General features: G+C 35.1%; 1 protein-coding gene across 3 annotated transcripts in view; it reads left to right on the top strand.

Annotated features, from left to right (window-relative positions):
* LOC114028315 (lipase member I-like) overlaps nt 1–21,027 on the top strand; it is a 64,547-nt gene that overhangs the window by 16,244 nt on the left and 27,276 nt on the right. For all 3 annotated transcript variants that reach the window (XM_027842561.1, XM_027842563.1, XM_027842564.1), the window contains 5 exons: nt 432–817; nt 11,438–11,546; nt 14,564–14,665; nt 15,682–15,771; nt 19,319–19,486. In XM_027842561.1, the coding sequence (XP_027698362.1) occupies nt 432–817; nt 11,438–11,546; nt 14,564–14,665; nt 15,682–15,771; nt 19,319–19,486 (855 nt within the window). The remainder of the gene's footprint in view (nt 1–431; nt 818–11,437; nt 11,547–14,563; nt 14,666–15,681; nt 15,772–19,318; nt 19,487–21,027) is intronic.

The following is a 21,027-nucleotide window of genomic DNA, read 5'->3' on the forward strand; positions in this document are numbered from 1 at the left end:
GCACCTATCCTGGACCCTAGTTTAAATGTGCTTCACCGGAGGGAAACATTTTCTTATCTACAGGCTCAAGTATGAGGCCTTTCTATATTCATTATTATGCATGGTAAACATTTTCTTTGATCCATTCTTTGTTAACGCAATGCTTGCGAGGAAAATAAGGACCTACATGATAACTAAGAATAATCTAAATGTACATACTGTCTGTGCTACTCTGAGTTTGGTATAAGCCAAACTTTGTATTCCTACAAATTATTGAGAATCTTCAAATATTAAAATTTATTAAATCTTACACTACAAAAGGAATCAAAATGAATAATTAACATATTTTTCATTAAGAACCTATTTTTAAATTTACAGATTCCTGGAGAACAATTCCAATTAAAGGACATTTCATTTCACTTTCTGCTTGATTTTGATGTTTTGTATTTCAGGTAAAAGAACAGGATGCCTTAAATTCAGTGATCTGAGTTTAGGAGATGCCTTCATTGATTTGTTTAAGCCAAGACTAAAATCAACAATGATAATGTATACAAAACCACTCACTAATTGTGGGGAACCTGTATTTGGACAGAATTATATACTCAACACTAATTTCAACATAACTAAGAAAACTGTCTGGATTATTCATGGATACAGACCAACAGGCTCACCCCCAAGCTGGCTTTCCACCTTTCTTGAACGTTTGCTGAAAAAAGAAGATGTGAATGTAATTGTAGTAGATTGGAACTGGGGTGCTACAACTTTGATTTATCAAAGAGCTGTTCAAAACACCAGAAAAGTTGCCGTATTTTTAAAGGAACATATTGATAAAATGTTGGTAAGTTTGGCATTTGGAATGCATGACACACATTATAAAATTTGATGGCATTTGTAACTATATATGTGTATATTATGTGAAAAAGCAATGAAGTCATCACAACTACGTATAAATTTTTCATGCCCAAAAAATTTGGAGATGAATACACTGCTTGTACACAACAGACTGAGAAGCTCAATCTCTCTAAAAGCATAATCATATATGAAACTCTGAATTGGGTCCCAGGGATGGACTAAAATAAATTTGCATTTAAAATCCTATATTTGTAATGCTGAAATAATAATTTAAAAATTTAACAGCCTTCTTTCTAGGAGTTCATTCTCTTCTTATTGTTAAATCTTATGTTCTTATGATGTGTGTATTTGTGTTAATTTCATTTAATGTACTAGGTTAACATCATGCTTCTTGAGGGTAGAAGAGTCATAATTTGTAATGTTTTAAAATAATTCTGAATTACATTTACATAGTATTTTGTAGTGCCTGTTTGTAGTGCAGGGAGAACTGTGAATAAAGAAATTTTACATGGATCTGAAATACTGTGGGTCTTGTTTACAATATTCTCAGACAGGGAGGCAGAAATGAAAATTCTCATATAGATAATGAAGCCCTGATTCATGCCATGCAGGTCATAAGCTACACTGAACAGTTAACATGAGGGTGGTATCAAGCTCTGTTGTTGTTGTTGTTGTTGTTGTTGTTGTTGTTGTTGTTGTTGTTGTTGTTGTTCCATTTGTCTTTCATTCTCAAAGAGGACCATGACATCAGGGAGAGGATGACATGACTTGCAATTCACTTTGATTTGAGTGAGGGAGGGATGTGCAAGGTCACCAGCCTCACTTTCTCCTCCAGAGTCACCTGGATCCAGGGGCCAGATATTCATCAGGATGACTGGAGATGGCCCAGGATGCAATGGAAGACCCTGGCCCTTTTAAGTTAAGGTCTTTTCAGGTTCAAGCAGGAAGGAACCAAAAGAGATCTACCCTTAAAGGCTTGGGTTCAAGCAACATTGTTGGTTAAGCTTCATTCAACTCCATACCCTTTTAGCAAAGCGCTTTGTTCTTCCAGATATAAGCCAAGGAACAGTTCCCTCTTCATTTCTCATGGAGAGAAAGAAAGAGGAGAACCCTGAGAAGAAGAAAGAAGCTGAGCACAGAAAGGAAGACAAGCCAGTAGAGCTTTGGAGAATAGCTATGGGAAAAGTATAGTCTTTTCCATACTGGGATTACTTATCCTCAGCATTTGAAATCTGGGGAAACATTGTGTTGTAGTGTAACATGGTTATTCTTGCCCTTCTCTCTGATGACCTAGTCACATACATTTTATTCTTCTTTGGGTTCTCTTATACCCTACAGAATTTGGGGAGTCTCTCTTTCCTACCATTGGCTTGAGTCACCAAAGATTGATTTATTTCAAAGACAGAACAAGAAGAAATTCACCAACTCCCCCCTCCCACACAATCCTTCCTAATAGCACCTCAGCCTCTGGGGAACTGAGGGGAATTAGACACAGTTTAGCTCAGTTCCTACATACACAGTTTTAGTCCAAAGCCCAGTTGGGCTAATGTCCCAGACCCTTGCTGTTTGAGATTTCTCTGCTGAGTTGAATGCAATACAGGCTTGAATTTCTAGACTCTTGGATTCCATGGTTTAATATCCTGGGTCAGAGGTTCAGCTCTCTACATCTAGAATAGAAAAATATGAAGGAAAAAAAAATCAAAGCCCCAGGCTTTTTTCTTGGGGCCACCTAGGCCAAGGTGGGGAACTAGTTGGAGAGGTGACCCTCAGGGCCCTTCTCTCTTATCTTACAGACTCATCAGTTGGTAAGTGGAGTCCTTCACCCTCAGACACAAATGCAGGAAAAGTATGATGGTGCTCATTCAGTCAGTTTTAAAGATATAGACATTTCTGTCCACATAACCAAAGGAATAAGGCTGCTTCCAAACATGTGATAAGGCAAAAAAACAATGTCTATCCATATTCCAGTCCCCTAATGTACCTGAAGCAGGTTCTCTAGCATTTTCTACATAAGTGACATTATCCTAAGTTATATAGGCCTGCACCAAGCCCCATTACACTCCCCCTAGTTTGCAAAACTTACCATTGCAGTCAAACAGAAAAGCGTGCATTTTTAATACATTGTCCACATCCCTAATCCAGAATAGTCATCTGGGATCACTGGAGAGGTATAAATATCATCCTTTTCCTTGTAGAGGAAAGAGTCTCAAAACAGTCAATGTAGCATGATCTTACAGATGAAGTCACATAACCTTAATCTCATATATACAGGCAGAAATGACACATCCCCAAATACAAAGTTTTGCAGACTCATTGGAAAGGAGTCATTTCAAAAAGTTTGCCAAGATTATTGCTTGCTTGGTACTCAATATATACATTATTTGGTGCTCAAATGGCCTTCCTCAACCATCAAGCAAAAAAAAAAAAATGATGGTGTTGGGAAAAAAAAAGCAAAGGAAAAGAAAATTGGCTTCCTGCGTCAGATGGAAACTTGGTTCATACAAACCTTTACAGACCACGTGGAAGTCTCCACATAGGAATTTAGAACCTAATTAAGGGATTCAACCTAGCCAAACTTTATTCCCTTTCAAACCCTTCTCCTGTTTTTCTGGACTTCAAAATTAAACCTCTGCTGATACATCATCTTGAAACTTCCCTCAGCACCTGGGGCCTTCTTCCCATGGGGTATCCAATGACCCATCTGGTCTTCTTACCCCTCCTCACCCCTTTCTTCCATTGATGAGTTGTTATACCAATTATTGAGGGAGTTTCTGACCTCAACAATGTGATACAGCATTAAACCAAGGTCTCAGATATCCATATCTACTCCTGCCATCTTCAGAATCCATTTGTACCCAGGTGGGTACTGAAGCTGGCCTGTTCTTAACCTCAACTTTTACCACTGTCTTGATGCCAGTTGGGTGGGGTTCTGCCCAGAAGGTGAGATCTAATAATTCCCAAAGTGGTTTGGTTATAGATCAAATCTATAAAACCCAATAATTTTAGGAATTTCATTATCTCCCTTGCAGACATTTATTAGAGAACCAGTTGCAATGGGAGCTCAGCTTTATGGAATTATATGTGTGTAAATAGCTATCTTAACCACCTAAAAATGGATCCTCCCATCTGCAGCTTCTAACTGATTTAACTGGTTTTGCAAAAGTAAGTCTTCTTTGAATTTCCTTATCATATGCATCTCTGCCATTAGGAGGGGTGCTGCCATAGCTCCATGATACCATGCCATCATTGTCCATTGTTCTAGTAATTCATTGGGTTTCTGTTTAAATTTCTCCTGCAATGGTGGTAAAAATCTATCCATTTTATATGTTTCTAATGGAAGAAGTCATGCATACCCTGGAATGTAGTATTAGGGTAAGCCCAAAGTCTCTTCATTCCTACTTCCATTCTTTTTCCTTAATAGTCCTAATCTTTGTGAAATTCAACACATTTTCCAGCAGAGTCTCTGGGTTGTAGACACCAGTGCTGCAAGCAACATTTACTTACCACATACTATCTCTACCCTTCTTGACTTCTTTTGGTTGTGCTGTCAATAAGTCCATGAGCTTCTCCTCTGCCTTGAGTGGATGATGCTTAAAAATCAAGAGCTTTGTTCTTAATTGCTGGTATCTAATATGCCCACTTGAGTTCCAATTTTATTAAGCTCTTGATCCAGTCTTTCTAAGACCATTATTATAAGCACAGAATATTCTCTCTGGCAGTGTCTTTATTCTCCATGCCAACCTCTTTTATCATCCCCTAGAGCTAATTCCTTTGGGTCATTGGTACTCTCTATTCCCTTGACAGAGCTCCCTATGTACCCAAAATAATATGGGAAGTTCACTCAAGCAGATGAAGACCATAGGGTGTGAGTAACTGTGTGATAGTCAAGAAATAAAGGATCTGTGTTATATGGTACGAGACAAGCTGAGTCCATGAAAGCACATATGAGTTCTTCCCCACTAGAGTTTTGTGACTTATTTACACAACTGTTCTCAATTGCATAGCACAGTAGATAGAGTACTGGATTTGAAAGCAGAAAGATTCATCTTTATGAATTCAAATCTGGCCTCAGATACTTATTGCTGTGCGACCTTGGGCAAGTTACTTAACCCAGTTTCCTCAGTTCCTCATCTATAAAATGAACTGGAGAAACAAATGGCAAACCACTTCAGTATCTTTTCCAAGAAAACCCCAAATGGGGTCACAAGGAGTGGGAAACAACTCAACAACAACAAATCTCATTTTATATCTCCAAATAAACTTGGATCCTGTCCAGATTTTTGTGACCTTAGTTCAATTTTGCATATTTCCTTGTGTTCTATAGCTAACTACAAGAAGCCTAAAAATAGGTACATTTTTTGTTTATCTTGGATCCTAATTTAAAATAAAAAAATTCTGCTAATGTCAAAATTTTTGTTGCTTTTTTTTACACTAGATTGCAAGCAAAAACTTGACAGAGTCATAATGGAGATAATGCAAAGGAAAGGAGAAGATGATTTGGGTACAAGTTATTTGAAAGTATTTAAAGAAAGGCAGTAGTTCTAAAATGATGTTTAACATCTTTTTTATCTTTTCTTATATATTATTTTAATAAATTTAAATTAATAATTATCTTAAGCATTCATTTTTTTTAAATTTTGAGTTCTAAATTTTCTCCTTCCCTCTAGACCCTCTCCCACTGATTGGGAAGGCAAGCAATATGATTTATACATGTGAAATCATACAAAATACATTTCCATATTAGCCTTGTTGAAAAAAAAACAGGAAAAATAAAGAAAGTAAAAAACAGCATACTTCAATCTGCACTCAGAGGTCATTAGTTCTCTTGCTACAGCTGGATAGTATTTGGATCATGGGTCCTTTGGAATTTTCTTGAATCACATTTATCAAAGTAGCTAAGTCTTTCCTTGTTTATTATCATTGTTGTTACTGTGTATAAAGTTTTCATGGTTCTGCTCACTTCATGTTGGTTCAACATACAGGTCTTCCCATGTTTTTCTGAAACCACCCCCCTCATCATTTCTTATGGCACAGTAGTATTCCATACAATTATATAATACAATTTGTTCAGTCATTACCAATAATTTTCAATTTTTTTTGCCACCACAAAAAGAAATGATATGAATGTTTTTGTACATATAGGTCCTTTTCCATTTTCTTATATCTCTTTGGAGTACAGACCTAGTAGTGGTATTATCAGGTCAAAGGGTGTGCTGTTTTATAGCCTTTTGAATATAGTTCCAAGTGTTCTGAAGAATGATTGAACCAGTTCACAATTCCACCAATATTACATTAATGTAGCTATTTTCCACAGCCCCTCCAGCATTTGTAAATTTCCTTTCCTATCATGTTAGCCAATCTGATAGGTTTGAGGTGGTACTTAAGAGTTGGTTTAATCTGCATTTCTTTAATTATTAGTCACTAGGAGAGCATTTTATCATATGACTATTGAAATCTTTGATTTCTTCTTCTTAAAATGCCCTGTTCATATTCTTTGACCATTTATTAGGAAATGGCTCCATATATACATACATACATATGCATATGTATATATATATTTTATATATATATGTGTGTGTGTGTGTGTGTGTGTGTAATTGATTCAATTCCCTCTATACTTGAGAAATGAGGCCTTGATCATAGATACTTGCTAAAAAAAATTCACCAGTGCCTGATTTCTTTTTAATTTTGACTGGGTTGATTTTGTTTTTGCAAAACTTTCTAAATTTCATATAATAAAAATTATCCATTTTACTTCCTATGCTCTTCACTATCTCTTGTTTGGCCATAAATTCTTGACTCATTCTAGATCAGACAGGTAAAATTTTCCATGGTCACCTACTTTGCTTATGATGCTACCCTTTGTGTCTAAATTATGTGCCCATTGTATCTTTATCTTAGTATATGATGTGAGATCTTGGTCTCTGCCTGATTGCTTTCCAGATTTCCCAGAATCTTTTTGTCATATAGTGAGTTCTTGCCCCTGAAGCTTGCATCTTTGTGTTTATCAAACACTAAATTACTATGTTCATTTATTACTATATATTGTGTACCCAATCTATTCCCCTGATCCCCCTATTTCTTGGATAGTATCATATTATTTTTGATGATTATTGCTTTATAATATAGTTTGAAATCTGCTACTACTAGGCCTCCTTCCTTCACTTACCCCCCCCCCACTGATTTCCTTAATATTCTTAAGTGTTTGTTATTATTTTTTCTAGCTCTAAAAATAATTCTTTGGAAGTTTGGTTGTTATGGTATCAAAACCATATTTGTGTTATAGAAGGAATTTGGTAGGACTCCTTCTTTACTTATTTTTTCAAATAGTTTACATTGTATTAGAATTGTTTTTAAAATGTTTGGTGGAATTCATTTGTAAATCCATCGGGTCCTGAGCTTTTTTCCCCTTATGAAGCTCACTTATATATTTGAGGTTTGTTTTTTTTCTTTATGAAGCTCACATATTTTTTCAATTTCTTTTTGTAAGATAGAGTTATTTAAGTATTCTATTTCCTCTTCTGTTCATCTAAGCAGTTGATATTTTTGTAAATATTAATCAGTTTCACTCAGATTGTCAGTTTTATTAGCATATTATTGGGCAAGATAGCTCCTAATAATTTCTTTAATTTCATTTTCATTGGTGATACATTTACCCTTTTCATTTTTCATCCCAGTAATTTGGTTATCTCTCTTTTCTTAAATCAAATTAACCAATGGTTTATCTAATAATCTTCCCCAAAAATCCAGGTCCTAGTTTTATTAGTTCATTGCTATTTTTTTACTTTCATTTAATCTTTCTTTTGATTTTTCAGTATTTCTATTTTAGTGCATTAATTGAGGATTTTTAATTTGTTCTTTTGCTAGTTTTTTTAGTTGCATGCCAATTCATTGATCTGTTCTTTCTCTCTTTTTTATTGATGTAAGTATTTAGAGATATAAATGTTCCTGTAAGTGCTGCTTTGACTGCATCCACAAATTTTAGTGTGTTATCCCATTGTTACCATTATCTTTAATGAATTTTTTATTGTTTCTGTGATTTTTTTATCTACTTCTTTAGAATTAGATTATTTAGTTTCCCATTAATTTTTAATCTATGCATCCATAGTCCTCTATTAAATATAATCTTATTGCATTATGTTTAGAAAAAGGTGCATCTAATGTTTCTACTTTTCTGCAATTGTTTATAAGATTTTTATACACTAAAAATGGTGAGTTGCTGTGAAGGGACCATGTACAGCTGAGAAAAAGTATACTTTGTTCTATTCCCATTCAATTTTCTCCAGATGTTTGTCATATCTAACTTTTCTAAAATATTCATCTCTTTAACTTCTTTCTTATTTGTTTTATGACTAAATTTATCTAGCTCTGACAGGGGAAAGTCAAGGTACACTACTAGTACAGTTGTACTATCTATTTTCCTCAATAACTCATTTAACTTTTCCTTTAAGAATGTGGATGCTATGCCATTTGGTGCCTCTGTTTAATATTAATATTATTTCATTGTCTGTGGTACCTTATGGCAAAATATAGTTTCTCTGATTATCTCCATTAATTGGGTCTATTTTTGCTTTTGCTTTGTCTGAGATCATGATTGCTAACCCTACTTTTTTTTTTAATAAGGTGAAGCATAATAGATTCTGTTCTAGCCCCTTATTTTAAATTGGAGTGTGTCTTTCTGTTTCAAGTGTGTCTCTTATAAACAACGTATTGGTGGATTCTGGATTGATTTTATTCCATTCTGCTATCTGCTTCCATTTTATGATAATCTTATCTCATTCACATTCCCAGTTTGATTAACTGTGTATTTCCTTCCATTTTATTTTCTTTTGTTTATCCTTCTCTCTTTCTTTACTCTGTCCATCCTCAAAAGTCTGTTTTGATCTGACCACTGCCTTCCTTAATCTACCTTCCCTCTTATCACTACTCCTTCTTTTCTTTTGTCCCCATCTACTACTACTTCTCTTGGGTAATTAAAAATTATTCATATAAAATTTTATACCCAACTGAATGGAATATATAATATATATATTTCCCTCTTTGAACCAATTTGGATGAGAGTGAGGTTAAAGTATTGCCACTCCCTCCCTCACAATTTTTCCTTCTGTAAAAACTCTTCTTTTTGCGTCTCTTTTATGTAAGATAACTTTTCCCATTCTCCCTTTCCTTTCCCCCACTTTCCTAGTGCACCCTTCTTTCTCACCCCCCTTTTTTTGAGATTATCCCAAAACAATCAACTCGAACATGTGTCTCCAGTCTATATAGACTCCTTCTAACTGCCCTAATAAATCAAAAAGTTCTTCAGAATTGTATGTATCACCTTCCCAATTAGGAGTATAAACAGTTTAACTCTATTGAGTCCCATTTCCCTTTCAAGTTTACTTTTTTTATGCTTCTCTTGAGTCTTGTGTTTGAATGCCAAATTTTCTATTCATCTCTGGTCTTTTCATCAGGAATATTTGTAAGTTCTTTATTTCATTAAATATCCATTTTTTCCTCTTAAGGATTATACTCAATTTGTTGGGTAGGTAATTCTTGGTGGCAGTCCTAGCTCTTCTGCCTTCCTTTTTTTCCCTATTTGCCTAATCTACTTTTTAAGGACTCATTTTTATCAGTGAAGTTTGTACCTTTTTACCATTTGACCAATTCTGCTTTGTAAGGAGTTCTCTTCCTCAGTGAGGTTTTGTACCAAACATTTGCATTAGGCTAATTTTATTTTTAAGGTGTTATTTTCTTCAGTATTTTTTGTCTCTCTATTATTTTAACCAAGCTCTTAATTATCTTTTTTATAATTCTCTTGTATCACTCTCATGTCCTCTTCCTGTAATTTTGCCTCTTGAAAAGATAAAAATTTATATTACCTCTATTTTCTACTGCATTGATTATATCACATTGTTTCTACAATGTAACTGATTTTATGCTGTATTGATTTTTATAATTGAATCTGCATCTGCCTAAAGACACCTTTGTATTTTCTTAAGTTGAGCTCAGGGATTCAGATTTCTCTCTGTGTAAAAGTTACAATTAAAAGTTCCATCTCTTGTACCAGGAGCCCCTAGAATACTTGCAGAACATCTATTTGTTATCTTTAAGCCCTACAAGTTAACTTGATACCATCCCCAAAATATATGTCATCTGTCTTTACCTGTCCTTGTGGCAATTAGGAGAGTTTTCATCTCTACCAAGTAGACAGCAAGTCTTATAGTTTTGATCCCCTAGCAGAGATTACAAGGTGCAGATGAGTCCTATAAAAAAATTAACATTCCTTAATTGTCACCTTAATGCCAGTCTACCTTTCTTGGTAGGACCAATTGCAATGACTAATGCCTAGAAAGACTCCTTTTCTATTGTGTGTCAATGAAGAGAGTCCCTTCCTTCTCACTGGGATTGCTGGCTTTATAAAGATTGTCAGTCTGGCCTGCTCTGTTAATAGTTATAAGCTTCACTGTTAATCAACTGATTTTGCTTAGAGTCTATACCTGAGTATACCTTTGTTACATTTACTCAAGACATTCTATCACTCTTATTTGATTTTTAAAATGATGTTTGCTCTTTTTTTTTTTACTCTTTGTAGCAGCTCTTTCAGGAGTTCTTTTGGGCTTATATCCAACCTACATTTTTTCTTTGTGACTTTGCTTGCAGCTTTTTCACTTAATTATCTTCCTCTGAATTTGTGTCTTGATCTTCCCTGTCATAGTAGCTTTTTAGACAAGGTTCTCATTTTGTTATTTGCTCATTTTCCCAGCCCATTTCTTGACTTTGAACTTTATTTTAAAATTGGGTTCTGTTCACCTGGTGCTGTTCCAAGCTTTAGGGTTTGTTTGTTTGTTTGTTTTGCTTTTGTCTTCACAGCTATTGCTGGGGGTCTCAGGTTTTCAGTGCTTCCAATGTAGTGGGATTGGGGGTGTAGTGTAGTCTCTGCTATGCTGGTCTGCACTCTAGTCCTTACCCATGATGGACTCCTGATCCCTTGCAAATGCAAATGCTAGCACTCCTCTCTGCCCTGGGACCAGGACCCCTGGTCCATTATGACAAGTTCTTCTCTGACCTGGAAGTGCAACTTGGAACTGAATAATTGGCAATAGACTTGCCATATAGCACCCTGTCCTGCACCCAGAGATAGTACAGGGGTCCCCTGTAAACTCTTTCTGACCAGTTGCTCAATCCACTTACTGTCTCTGGGCAGAGAACTCCTGAAGCTTCTACCCCTGCTGTTGCAGCTGCCTCCAAGGCCCACCATTGTGTATTGCTCACTCATGCACTCCAGGCCAGTACTCACCCCAATATCACATACTTCTTCTTTCAACCCCCTAAGTTGTCTTGGGCTGGAAAAAAGTGTCACTTCTATCTTTTGTTGGCTATACTTTTCTCAAATTTGATTTGACTCATTATTCTAAAGTTGTTTTGAGGAAAATGTTGAGAAAGTTCAGTTGGAATATTCCTTTTTCTCTACCATCTTGGCTCCCCATCCTAATACTTTTTTACAACTGGAAGTGAACATAGAATTTATAGCTACTTGGAACTTGAGTTTCAGTCAATCACAATGTTTATTTCAGAATCACTTTATAAGAACCATAACAATAGTTTTGTTTTTTTTTAATTTCAGACATTTGGAGCTTCTCTTGACTCTTTTCATTTTGTAGGAATGAGCCTCGGGGCTCATATAAGTGGGTTTGTTGGACAAATGTTTAATGGTCAACTGGGAAGAATTACAGGTAAGAGATTTAAATGGAATTCATAATATAGGCCACCTTTATTCATCAGCACTTATTGTAGTTAGTGTTCATAAGAAGTATCATTAAACAAAGGAAATTGCAGTTTAATACCACAACCACTTTTCTATAAGTCATTCGATTAGGATAAAAAATTAAATATTATCCAGGTCTCAATTATTTTTTATTTTCTATTTGCAGAATTGGCCCATCAAACAAATATAATGACATCGAAAATAGAAGAGGGAGTAATATAGTTGTAAAGCTTCATATGTAAATGTTAAAGCTGTACCTATTTGGATAATAAGGAAACTAATTTAGACCTTTTTAATAAATATATTCTTCCCACTAGCAAGAAGTATTAGCAATGAAATTAACAAAACATAAAGAAGCTATTCATACTCATTAGTATATTACTTGAATATTTGGATAATCTATGATTTCATTGGCATTGAAAATATATTACAGCAAGGACCTGCTATTTTATTGGTGTGGAGATTCCACTTACAATAATAACAACTTCGCTAGAAGAGTAGACTATTAGATAGTTGCCTGAAGCAGTATATTAGCCCCCACAAAAATCTTTCTCTGATCCTTTATCACCATTGGAAAGTTACCATAGTTCACAAATGTGTCAGTATAGCAAAAGCTCAGCCAGGTTCTAGGAAACGGGAAAGACTTAGCACCATATAAATGTAAGCTATTATAAACTTGGCAATCGACTGAGGAAAGACTTGGCATGGTGACCCATGAAACAGATAAAAAGTATAAAATAGTCATTATTCCCACATGCCCTCCTTTCACTTCCATAATGAAAGAAACAGAGATATGAAAGATGAAAAGACAGTGCTAAGAATCATAATTCATAGTCAGCAAACATTTAATTATTGGTATTTTTGATGTGAGATCTTTGACAACAATAAAGGAATAGCTCCTGGAAGAACCACACTAGGCCTTTCCTGATCTCTCTAGCTTCTATTGCCCCCACCCTTGTATTCATTTTGTATATAGTCTATATTTCCTTTATGTGTACATGCTATCTCCCACAATAAAAATATAAGCTCTTTCAGAGTGAAAACTATTTTAATTTTGTTTTTATGTCTACACTGACTAGTATACTTCTTGGCACATTAAGTAGCTGCTTAAGAAATGCTTATTGTTAGACTGATATGTATATTTTCTTTTTTAAAAAATAATTAATTTATTTTTGGTTTTCAACATTCACATCCATAAGCTTTTGAGTTGTAAATTTTCTCCCCCTCCCTCCCCCCCTCCTTCCCCAAGACAGCATGCAATCTGATGTAGGTTCTACATAAACATTACTATTAAACATATTTTCACATTAGTCATGTTGTAAAGAAGAATTAGAATCAATAGGAGGAACCACAAGAAAGAAGAAACAAAACAAAACAGAAGAAAAAAAAGAGCAAATAGTACACTTTTATCTGCATTCAGACTACATAGTTCTTTCTCTGAATATGGATAGCATTTTCCATCATGAGACTTTTGGAGATGTCTTAGATCCTTGCATTGTTGAGAAGAGCTAAGTCTATCAAAATTAGTCATCACGCAATGTGGCTGTTACTGTGTACAATGTTCTCCTGATCCTGCTCACTTTACTCAGCATCAGTCCATACAAGTCTTTCCAGGTTTTTCTGAAGTCTGCTTGCACATCATTTCTTATAGCACAATAGTATTCCATTACATTCATATACCACAACATATTCAGCCATTCCCCAACTGTTGGGCATCCCCTCAATTTCCAATTCTTTGCCACCACAAAAAGAGCTGCTATAAATATTTTTGTACATGTGGGCCCTTTTCCTATTTTTATGATCTCTTTGAGTGGGATACAACCCTAGAAGTGGTATTACTGGGTCAAAGGATATGCATATTTTTATAGTCCTTTGGGCATAGTTCCGAATTGCTCTCCAAAATGGTTGTATCCATTCACAACTCCACCAACAATGCAGTAGGGTTCCAATTTTCCCACATCTTCTCCAACATTTATCATTTTCCATATTGGCCAATCTGACAGGTGTGATGTTGATATCAATTTTTTCACTACAAATGGAATCAAGAGACATAGGAAGTTACAACTAAATGGAACCATAGTTCATAGATCCTCTTATAAAATAAGAGTGTTGGTTTCCATATATACCCTAATCCAAGAAGACACTTTTGTTGGATAAGTTTTATAGGGTTAGGTTCTTGTTAAGGTTGGACTAGATGGTCTTTTAAATTATTTTCCAATTCTGATGTTTTGTGACCACTCTTTTGAAACGTATGTATATGCACATGTGTGTATAATAAATTTGTCAAGAAATCAGATATGAGGGCAGGTAGGTGGCACAGTGGATAGATCATTGGCCCTGGATTCAGGAGGACCTGAGTTCAAATCCGACCCCAGACACAGAACACTTACTAGCTGTGTGACTCTGGGCAAGTCACTTAAGCTCATGGCCTAGCCCCCCCAAAAAAATCAGACATGGTTATTTATTCATTCCCCAAATTATTTTTCAAAAATAAAACCCCTCAAAAAAAATTAAACATTGTTCTAGCCAATCATATGTTATGTTATTAAACATGAAATATTGAGAAAAGTGGTAACAAATATTGATCAAAGAATTAAATTATTAATTTATTCCTTTCCCTTTAGAGCAATTACTTAGTAAATATTTATCCAAATTTTAAAAATAGTATTATATAGCTGTAGTAGTATAATTTGTCTTAGTAGATAGAGAGGTCATTGTGGAATTAGAATGACTTGAGTTCAAGTGCTACTTCTGCTTGTGAGACCTGGAGCAAATCACTAAACCTCTCAGTCCTTCAGGCAAAACCCTCTAAGTTTATAAATTATAGATCAGTTGTGGACCTTCACCAGCGTTTAGAGACTGTATACCTGTCAAGCTCCCTACATTAATAAAATCACAACTGAATAATAACAAATAGTTCAGGTGTATGTTTTTATTTGCTCCCAATTAAAATTGATAGCTACAAAAATTCTTTTTGAATTTCAGGTCTTGATCCTGCAGGTCCATTTTTTTCTGGGAAACCACCACATAAGAGATTAGATTATACTGATGCACAGTTTGTTGATGTCATCCATTCTGATAGCAATGGTAATATTTCATTATATAATTTTTGCCTTACCTATAGAAATGGAAGCAAAAGTAGAAACTCAAAATGCAAAAATGGGATATGTACCTTGAGTGGATTGAGTGGACATGATTCTGTGATTCTATATAAATTAAATATGCTTATTTTACAGCATTACGAAATTTTTAGCTTAAAGCAGAGATTTTAATTAGGACTGAAAAAAGGTGGGTGACAATAACTCAGCAAGGGAGTTTAAAGTTTCTGTATTCTTGTTGCTCAGCCCACATCTGAATATTTTGTTCAGTTCTAGATATCACATTTTAGGAAGGGCATTAATAGTCTGGAGAATGCTCAGAAAAGGGTGACAAAGATAGTGAAGGGCATAAAGATCATACCATACAAACCTCAATTAAAGAAACAAAGTATTACTTGGAAGAAAAGACAAAGACAACAAGAGAATTATCTTACTGTATTCAAAGGTTGTCATGGGGAGGAGGGATTAGACTTCTTCCTAAAAGGCAGAATTAGAAACAATGAGTGGAAGTTTCAGAGAGGCATACTTAGGTCTCACTTGAATCCACAGGGAGAAAGAGGGCTTCCCCTCACTGGATCTCTTCAAGCAATGGTTAAATGACATAACTGGGTATGTGGTATAAGGGATTCCTGTGATTCTGTTAACTTCAGGTAAAACTGTCCCTGAGAAAAAGACAAAGTCATAAGGATTGGTCAGGTCCTCTCTGAAGACTGTTTATGTGTTAGCATTACCTTGAATCATGATTGGAAATAAATATTGCTTATGTTGCATTAGAGAAATAGTGAAAATTATATAAAGAATTGAGAAATTTGGTTGATTGTTAATTCTTAATTATTCAAGCCATAAAAGTATCATTTTTATTCAATTGAAGGTATTATATAGTGCTTTTAATTTTTTTTATTTCCTAATATCTTTTTCATAATTTTAAATGGATCAAATTTTACTGTATATGGTATGTCTGGTTTTTTTTTTCCTTTAAATTTTGTGACAGTGCTTTTTCTTTAGCTCTTGGAATCAAGCAACCTTTGGGCCATATAGATTTTTATCCAAATGGAGGAAAAACTCAACCTGGCTGCCCAAAATCAATATTTTCAGGTAAATCATTGGCATTTTCCCTAACAAAATAATTTTATGTTTAAATTTAGAATGAAAGTATAATTTTAAAATACGAGAAGTCACTGGTTTGTCCTAGTTGATATCATTTTGCCCAAATTTACAGAAAATGTTTTAGATCTATAACAATTGGTTATGTTAGTAGTAAAATGGGGTCTCCCATCTCACCATATGCCTTCCATCTCATGCTACATTTGTCTCCAGGCTGATGCATTCTACTTAATGATGAATGTTCTCATACCTAGTCAAACCCTACATGTCATCATTAAAATCTTGTTCCTGATTCCCTATTACCAGATTCCTTAATCTCATCTCCCTTAAAACTCCCACTCAAAAATTCCAACCAAACACCACCAAGTCCTTCCAATATGCAGAAGGAATACCTGTGGAATACCTGTTTCAAAGGCAACAAACTGTTTCATCTTAAATCTTTCCCCTCCCATTCTTTCCATGTTCAGTGGTTACAGAAACCTGGCTTGACCCTGATGACACAGATTCTCTGGATACCCTTGCTAGTACTGGCTATAACTTCACTCATTTTCCTTGGCTCACCTATCAAGGTGGAGCACTTGAAATACTTTTTGCTCCCCACTGTCACTTTCAAGTTCTGTCCCTCACTCTGTCACTCAGTAACCTCTCCTTTGAAGTTCATGCTCTTCATCTCTACCACCCAATCAAAATCCTGATAGCTGTTGTCTGCCAGCCTTCAGGTCCCTCCCCATCCTTCCTCACTGAGTTTGGTACCTGGCTCACAGTTTTTCTCTCCTGCTCAACTCCTGCCCCCATACTAGGGAACTTAAGCATGCATATTGATTTTCCCTCAAACTCCCTAACTACTCAGTTCCTCAACCTAATCATTTCCCATGAGCAACTTTTCTATCCCACATCACCTACATACAAAGATGCTCATACCCTTGATCTTGACATTGCTCACAAATGCAACACTTCCATGTTCTAGAATTTTGAAATCTCCTTAACTGACTATAATCTGTTGGCTTTCCACCTCACCGTCTGCCTTTCCTTACCAAACCCTACCCTTCATCCACACTGTAACCTCAAATCCCTTGACCGCTCAGTTTTTTCCAAGGCCATCTTTCCTGCGCTAACCATTCTCTCCCTTTTTTCCTATATTGAACCCTTGGTGAACCAATTCAACTCTATTCTGTGTTCTAGTATTGAGTCCATAGATCCCTTATCATTTCACCAATTTTGCTCTGTCTAGCTTCATACTTGAATGATTCCCACCATTCATTTCCTTCACTCCTACTACTGAATAAAGGTGGAAAATAATGACCTAACTATATTGATTGGGTCCATTCCATTACAAATTTATATTACACAATATCAACTGGGCCCTTACTGCTGCTATGCAATCCTATTATACCTTTTTTGTTGTTAAGTCATTTCAGTTGTTTCTGACTCTTTATGACCCCATTTGTGGCAAAGTTGTTGGAGTGATTTTCTAGTTCCTTTTCCAATGCATTTTACAGAAGAAACTGAAGCAAAAGGGGTTTATTGCCAAGGGTCACACAGTAAGTGACTGAGGCTGGATTTGAACTTAGGTCTTACTGACTCCAGGCCTGGCACTCTATCCATTGTGCCACTTAGCTGCTCTAGTACCTCATTCTCCATAGTGGCTCTTCCAAACCTTCCCATCCCTCTTCAAATTTCTTATGGCTTTCCCCTACCCTACTCTACCCTCTAATCCGAGAGCTTCGCCTCATATTTTATAGAAAATATTTAAACCATTTGCTATGAGTTCCTCCCTCTTCCTCATCTCATATCACACATATACATTCTGCCATTGTCTCATTCTTCACCTCTGTCTCAAATGATGAGGGGGCCTCATGCCTTACCAAAGCTAATCCCTCTCTCTACCTGCTCAAGCAGTCCCATTTCTCTCCCAAGTCTATCACTTATTTTCCATCTCCCCATCTATTGGCCTATGAATATGCTTATAATTCCCTATCCTCCAAAATCCTTCACTTGATCCTTCCGCCCTTGCTAATCGTCATCCTTTTATATTTTCTGCCTTTTGCATCTAAACTACTTGAAAAAAGCTATCTTTGCCCTCTCTTCTTAACCCTTTACAATCTGACTTCTGACTTCACTGTAATGTAATCTTTGTGGTCTTCACTGGAGATCAATGTTAAGTGATAATATTATAATGGAGTTCTTCCATAATAAATGTTACTTTTAGATATTTTGTATAAGGTCCCAGATAGGCTTTGCTTTATTTAGGAATCTATACTACAATAGGAAATTTAATAATTAATTAATATTTAACAATATGATAAATGATTTAATGAGAAACCTCAAGCTATTAAAAGTAGTTTGTGAGACTCTTCAAAATGGTATGATACTTGAATTGGTACTACACAGATAACATAGTGCTCTACATACACTCAACAAATATTTAATAAGCACTTAGTACTTAATAAATATTTTTTGAACTAATGAGTTGAATACCAGAATGAACTAATAAGTTTAATATTAGAATGTGACCAGTATCATCATCATAATATTAGTATAAATTTATTTGTGAATTCATGATTAACCAATATACAAATATTAATATTGTGCATTATTCTGGACTTAGTAGCTAGCACTAGTTAAATATTTATTAAATTGAATGAGTATGTCCCAACCATAACAATGACCAGTTTGCCCTGTTCATGTATAGGGTCATACTCACATTCAACACTCTCATTGTCAAAATGTATTATTCCCTGTTACATTCTCACTACACTCCAGAACCAGTGTGATGAAGGGGAAAGAGTGGAGGATTTAGAGTTAGAGGTTATGAGTTCAAATCCTTCCTTTAGTATTTACTCACAGATATGTAACCTTAGGAAGTCACTTAGCCTTTCTAAGCTTTAGTTTTGTCATTTATAAAATGAGAGGTTTAGAATTAGATTACCTCTGAGGTCCACTCCATTTCTAAATCTGTGATATTGACAAAACAGATAGCAGTTGCTATTATGGCTGTGGTAGGGGGAAGAGAGGGAAAAATAACTCATCATAGTCTTATTATGTTGCCATATCATCATGGCCTGGATGAATGCCTATATGCCTGTGATGAGGCCTGATTTTGGAGGTGGGAAAGAATTATTGAGACATGTTCATGTTTTCCTATACACAAACACATTTATTCCTAGAAACAATTATATAGACGGTAAAATTAAGTTCCTAATACATTTATAAAAGCCTATATAAACACCCAAATGTAGATGAACTCTAGTGTAATGGTTATACTACTATGATAGCACTGTATTTTTAGTTATAAAAAGCTTAAAAGTATCTATAAACACTTGTAAAATGGAACACATTTGCCATATAAATTTTTCCAGTACTAATTGTGAATATTGTATTTTGCAGAAGGATTTCTTTGTAAATGATATTTCTTTCATTGCTCAAAATATTATGATCTCAATTATAGCCAACACTTGGTTATTTATGAGGCATACAATTCAGAATTAATATTTTAATTTAACTAAATATTCATTTTACTATTTTTCTTTCCATTCAGGAGCTTCATTTATTAAATGCAATCACCAAAGAGCCGTTCACTTGTTCATGACATCTTTGGAAGCAAAATGCGATTTAACTGCATATCCTTGCCATTCACACAAAGATTATAGGAATGGTAAATGTACCATTTGTGAAGGGTTTAAACCAAAACCATGTCCCAAACTAGGTAAGCATCATTTCACACAAATATTGTACTTTATGATAATAGTTCGTTTGTGACAATATTTACACCAAAAATGCAGATGTATTCAGTTTTTAGTGGGCAAATATTATGTAACAAATATTCTTAAGATCTTTTACATGACTATATTCTGATAAACATATCTTTAGAAATACTAAAACATATTTGGAAGGAAACAGGGTTTCTGGAGCCAAATGGTACATATATCATTGCTATAATAGATTCCCATGTGAAGGCAGTTAGTTTGAACAGTGATTAGAATGCTGGGTCTGGAATCAGTAGGCCTGAGTTCAAATCTGATAGCCACCTACCAGCTTCATGACCAAACAAGTCACCTAATCACTGTCTGCCTCTGTTTCCTCAATTGTAAAATGGTCGCTGGGTTGTCATGAGAGTCAGATTAGTATATATTTGCAAAGCATTTAACATACTGCCTGGCACTTAGGCACTTAATCAATGCAATTTTCTTTCATTCATTTTCTGCTTAGATTAATTAAAAAAAATTTTTTTTGCTATAATTGTTGCTACTTGAGTAGAGCAGCAGCTACTTTTCTGATGCAATTGAATGATGTCAGCTTTGAAACCCAGCAAGCAAATCCTACCATTTACTGATTATTTGCTCAGAGTATTAAAGGATTTCTTCAAAGTAAGAGCTCTGTGAATTTTCGTTTTGCATATGAATAACCAAGACACACTCTCTCCATGAGTTTAATGGTCAGTTTCTTTATCACTAACATAGTGAATTATGTATGCCCTGTCCCTGTCAATGGCTAATTCACATCCTCAGGGTAGCTGTGTCTCCAAGTGTCAGGGAGAAGGAATTTTTCTTTTTGTACCCAGTTGGTATATGTGTTCTGTGAGGAGCTAAAAGAAATTATATCCTTGTCTTTGAGTCATAATTGTTGTTTGCATGTGTGTGTTTATTATAAAGTTAACATTCAGAACTACAGGATTCCAGTGAGTATCATCTTGGTGATTTGGGTACTCTTTCCTATGATGCAGAGCTTAACCATGCCTGTCAAATTGGTGCACCTCTTGTTTGTGTGCTGTTTTCAACTGGCCACAGCGAAGCAAGCAATGTACGGGGCATCTTTTCTTGTTCTCTTGACACTGCATGTTTACTAAGGGTCAGAAAGGCTATCCGTCATATCATTCCTCACTTGCCCATAATGATATGTTATGACGATATCCTTTAACCTATTTCTGCAGCATTCATAAGTATAATAATACAACAATCTAACCACAGATGGAATAAAAACCTACAATTTAAATTCCTTGTATTTTTACTAAAATAAAATAACCACATTATAACATACAATTTCATAAAATAAAAAGTAATTCATTTGCTCTTTGACTCCTAAATTCACATCTCCTTATAAAGACTTGTTGGATTTACAAATATGTAATATATGTATGATTATTTATACTACATATACATATGCATGCACATGAATACAATTGTTTAATATATTCTTTTAAAAGTCTTCTGTGTTTTCTTTTAATAATGCCTTTCATGGCCCCATAAT

The sequence above is a fragment of the Vombatus ursinus genome, unplaced genomic scaffold (assembly GCF_900497805.2).
Source record: "Vombatus ursinus unplaced genomic scaffold, bare-nosed wombat genome assembly UNPS02014877.1, whole genome shotgun sequence".
NCBI classification, from domain to species: Eukaryota; Metazoa; Chordata; class Mammalia; order Diprotodontia; family Vombatidae; genus Vombatus; species Vombatus ursinus.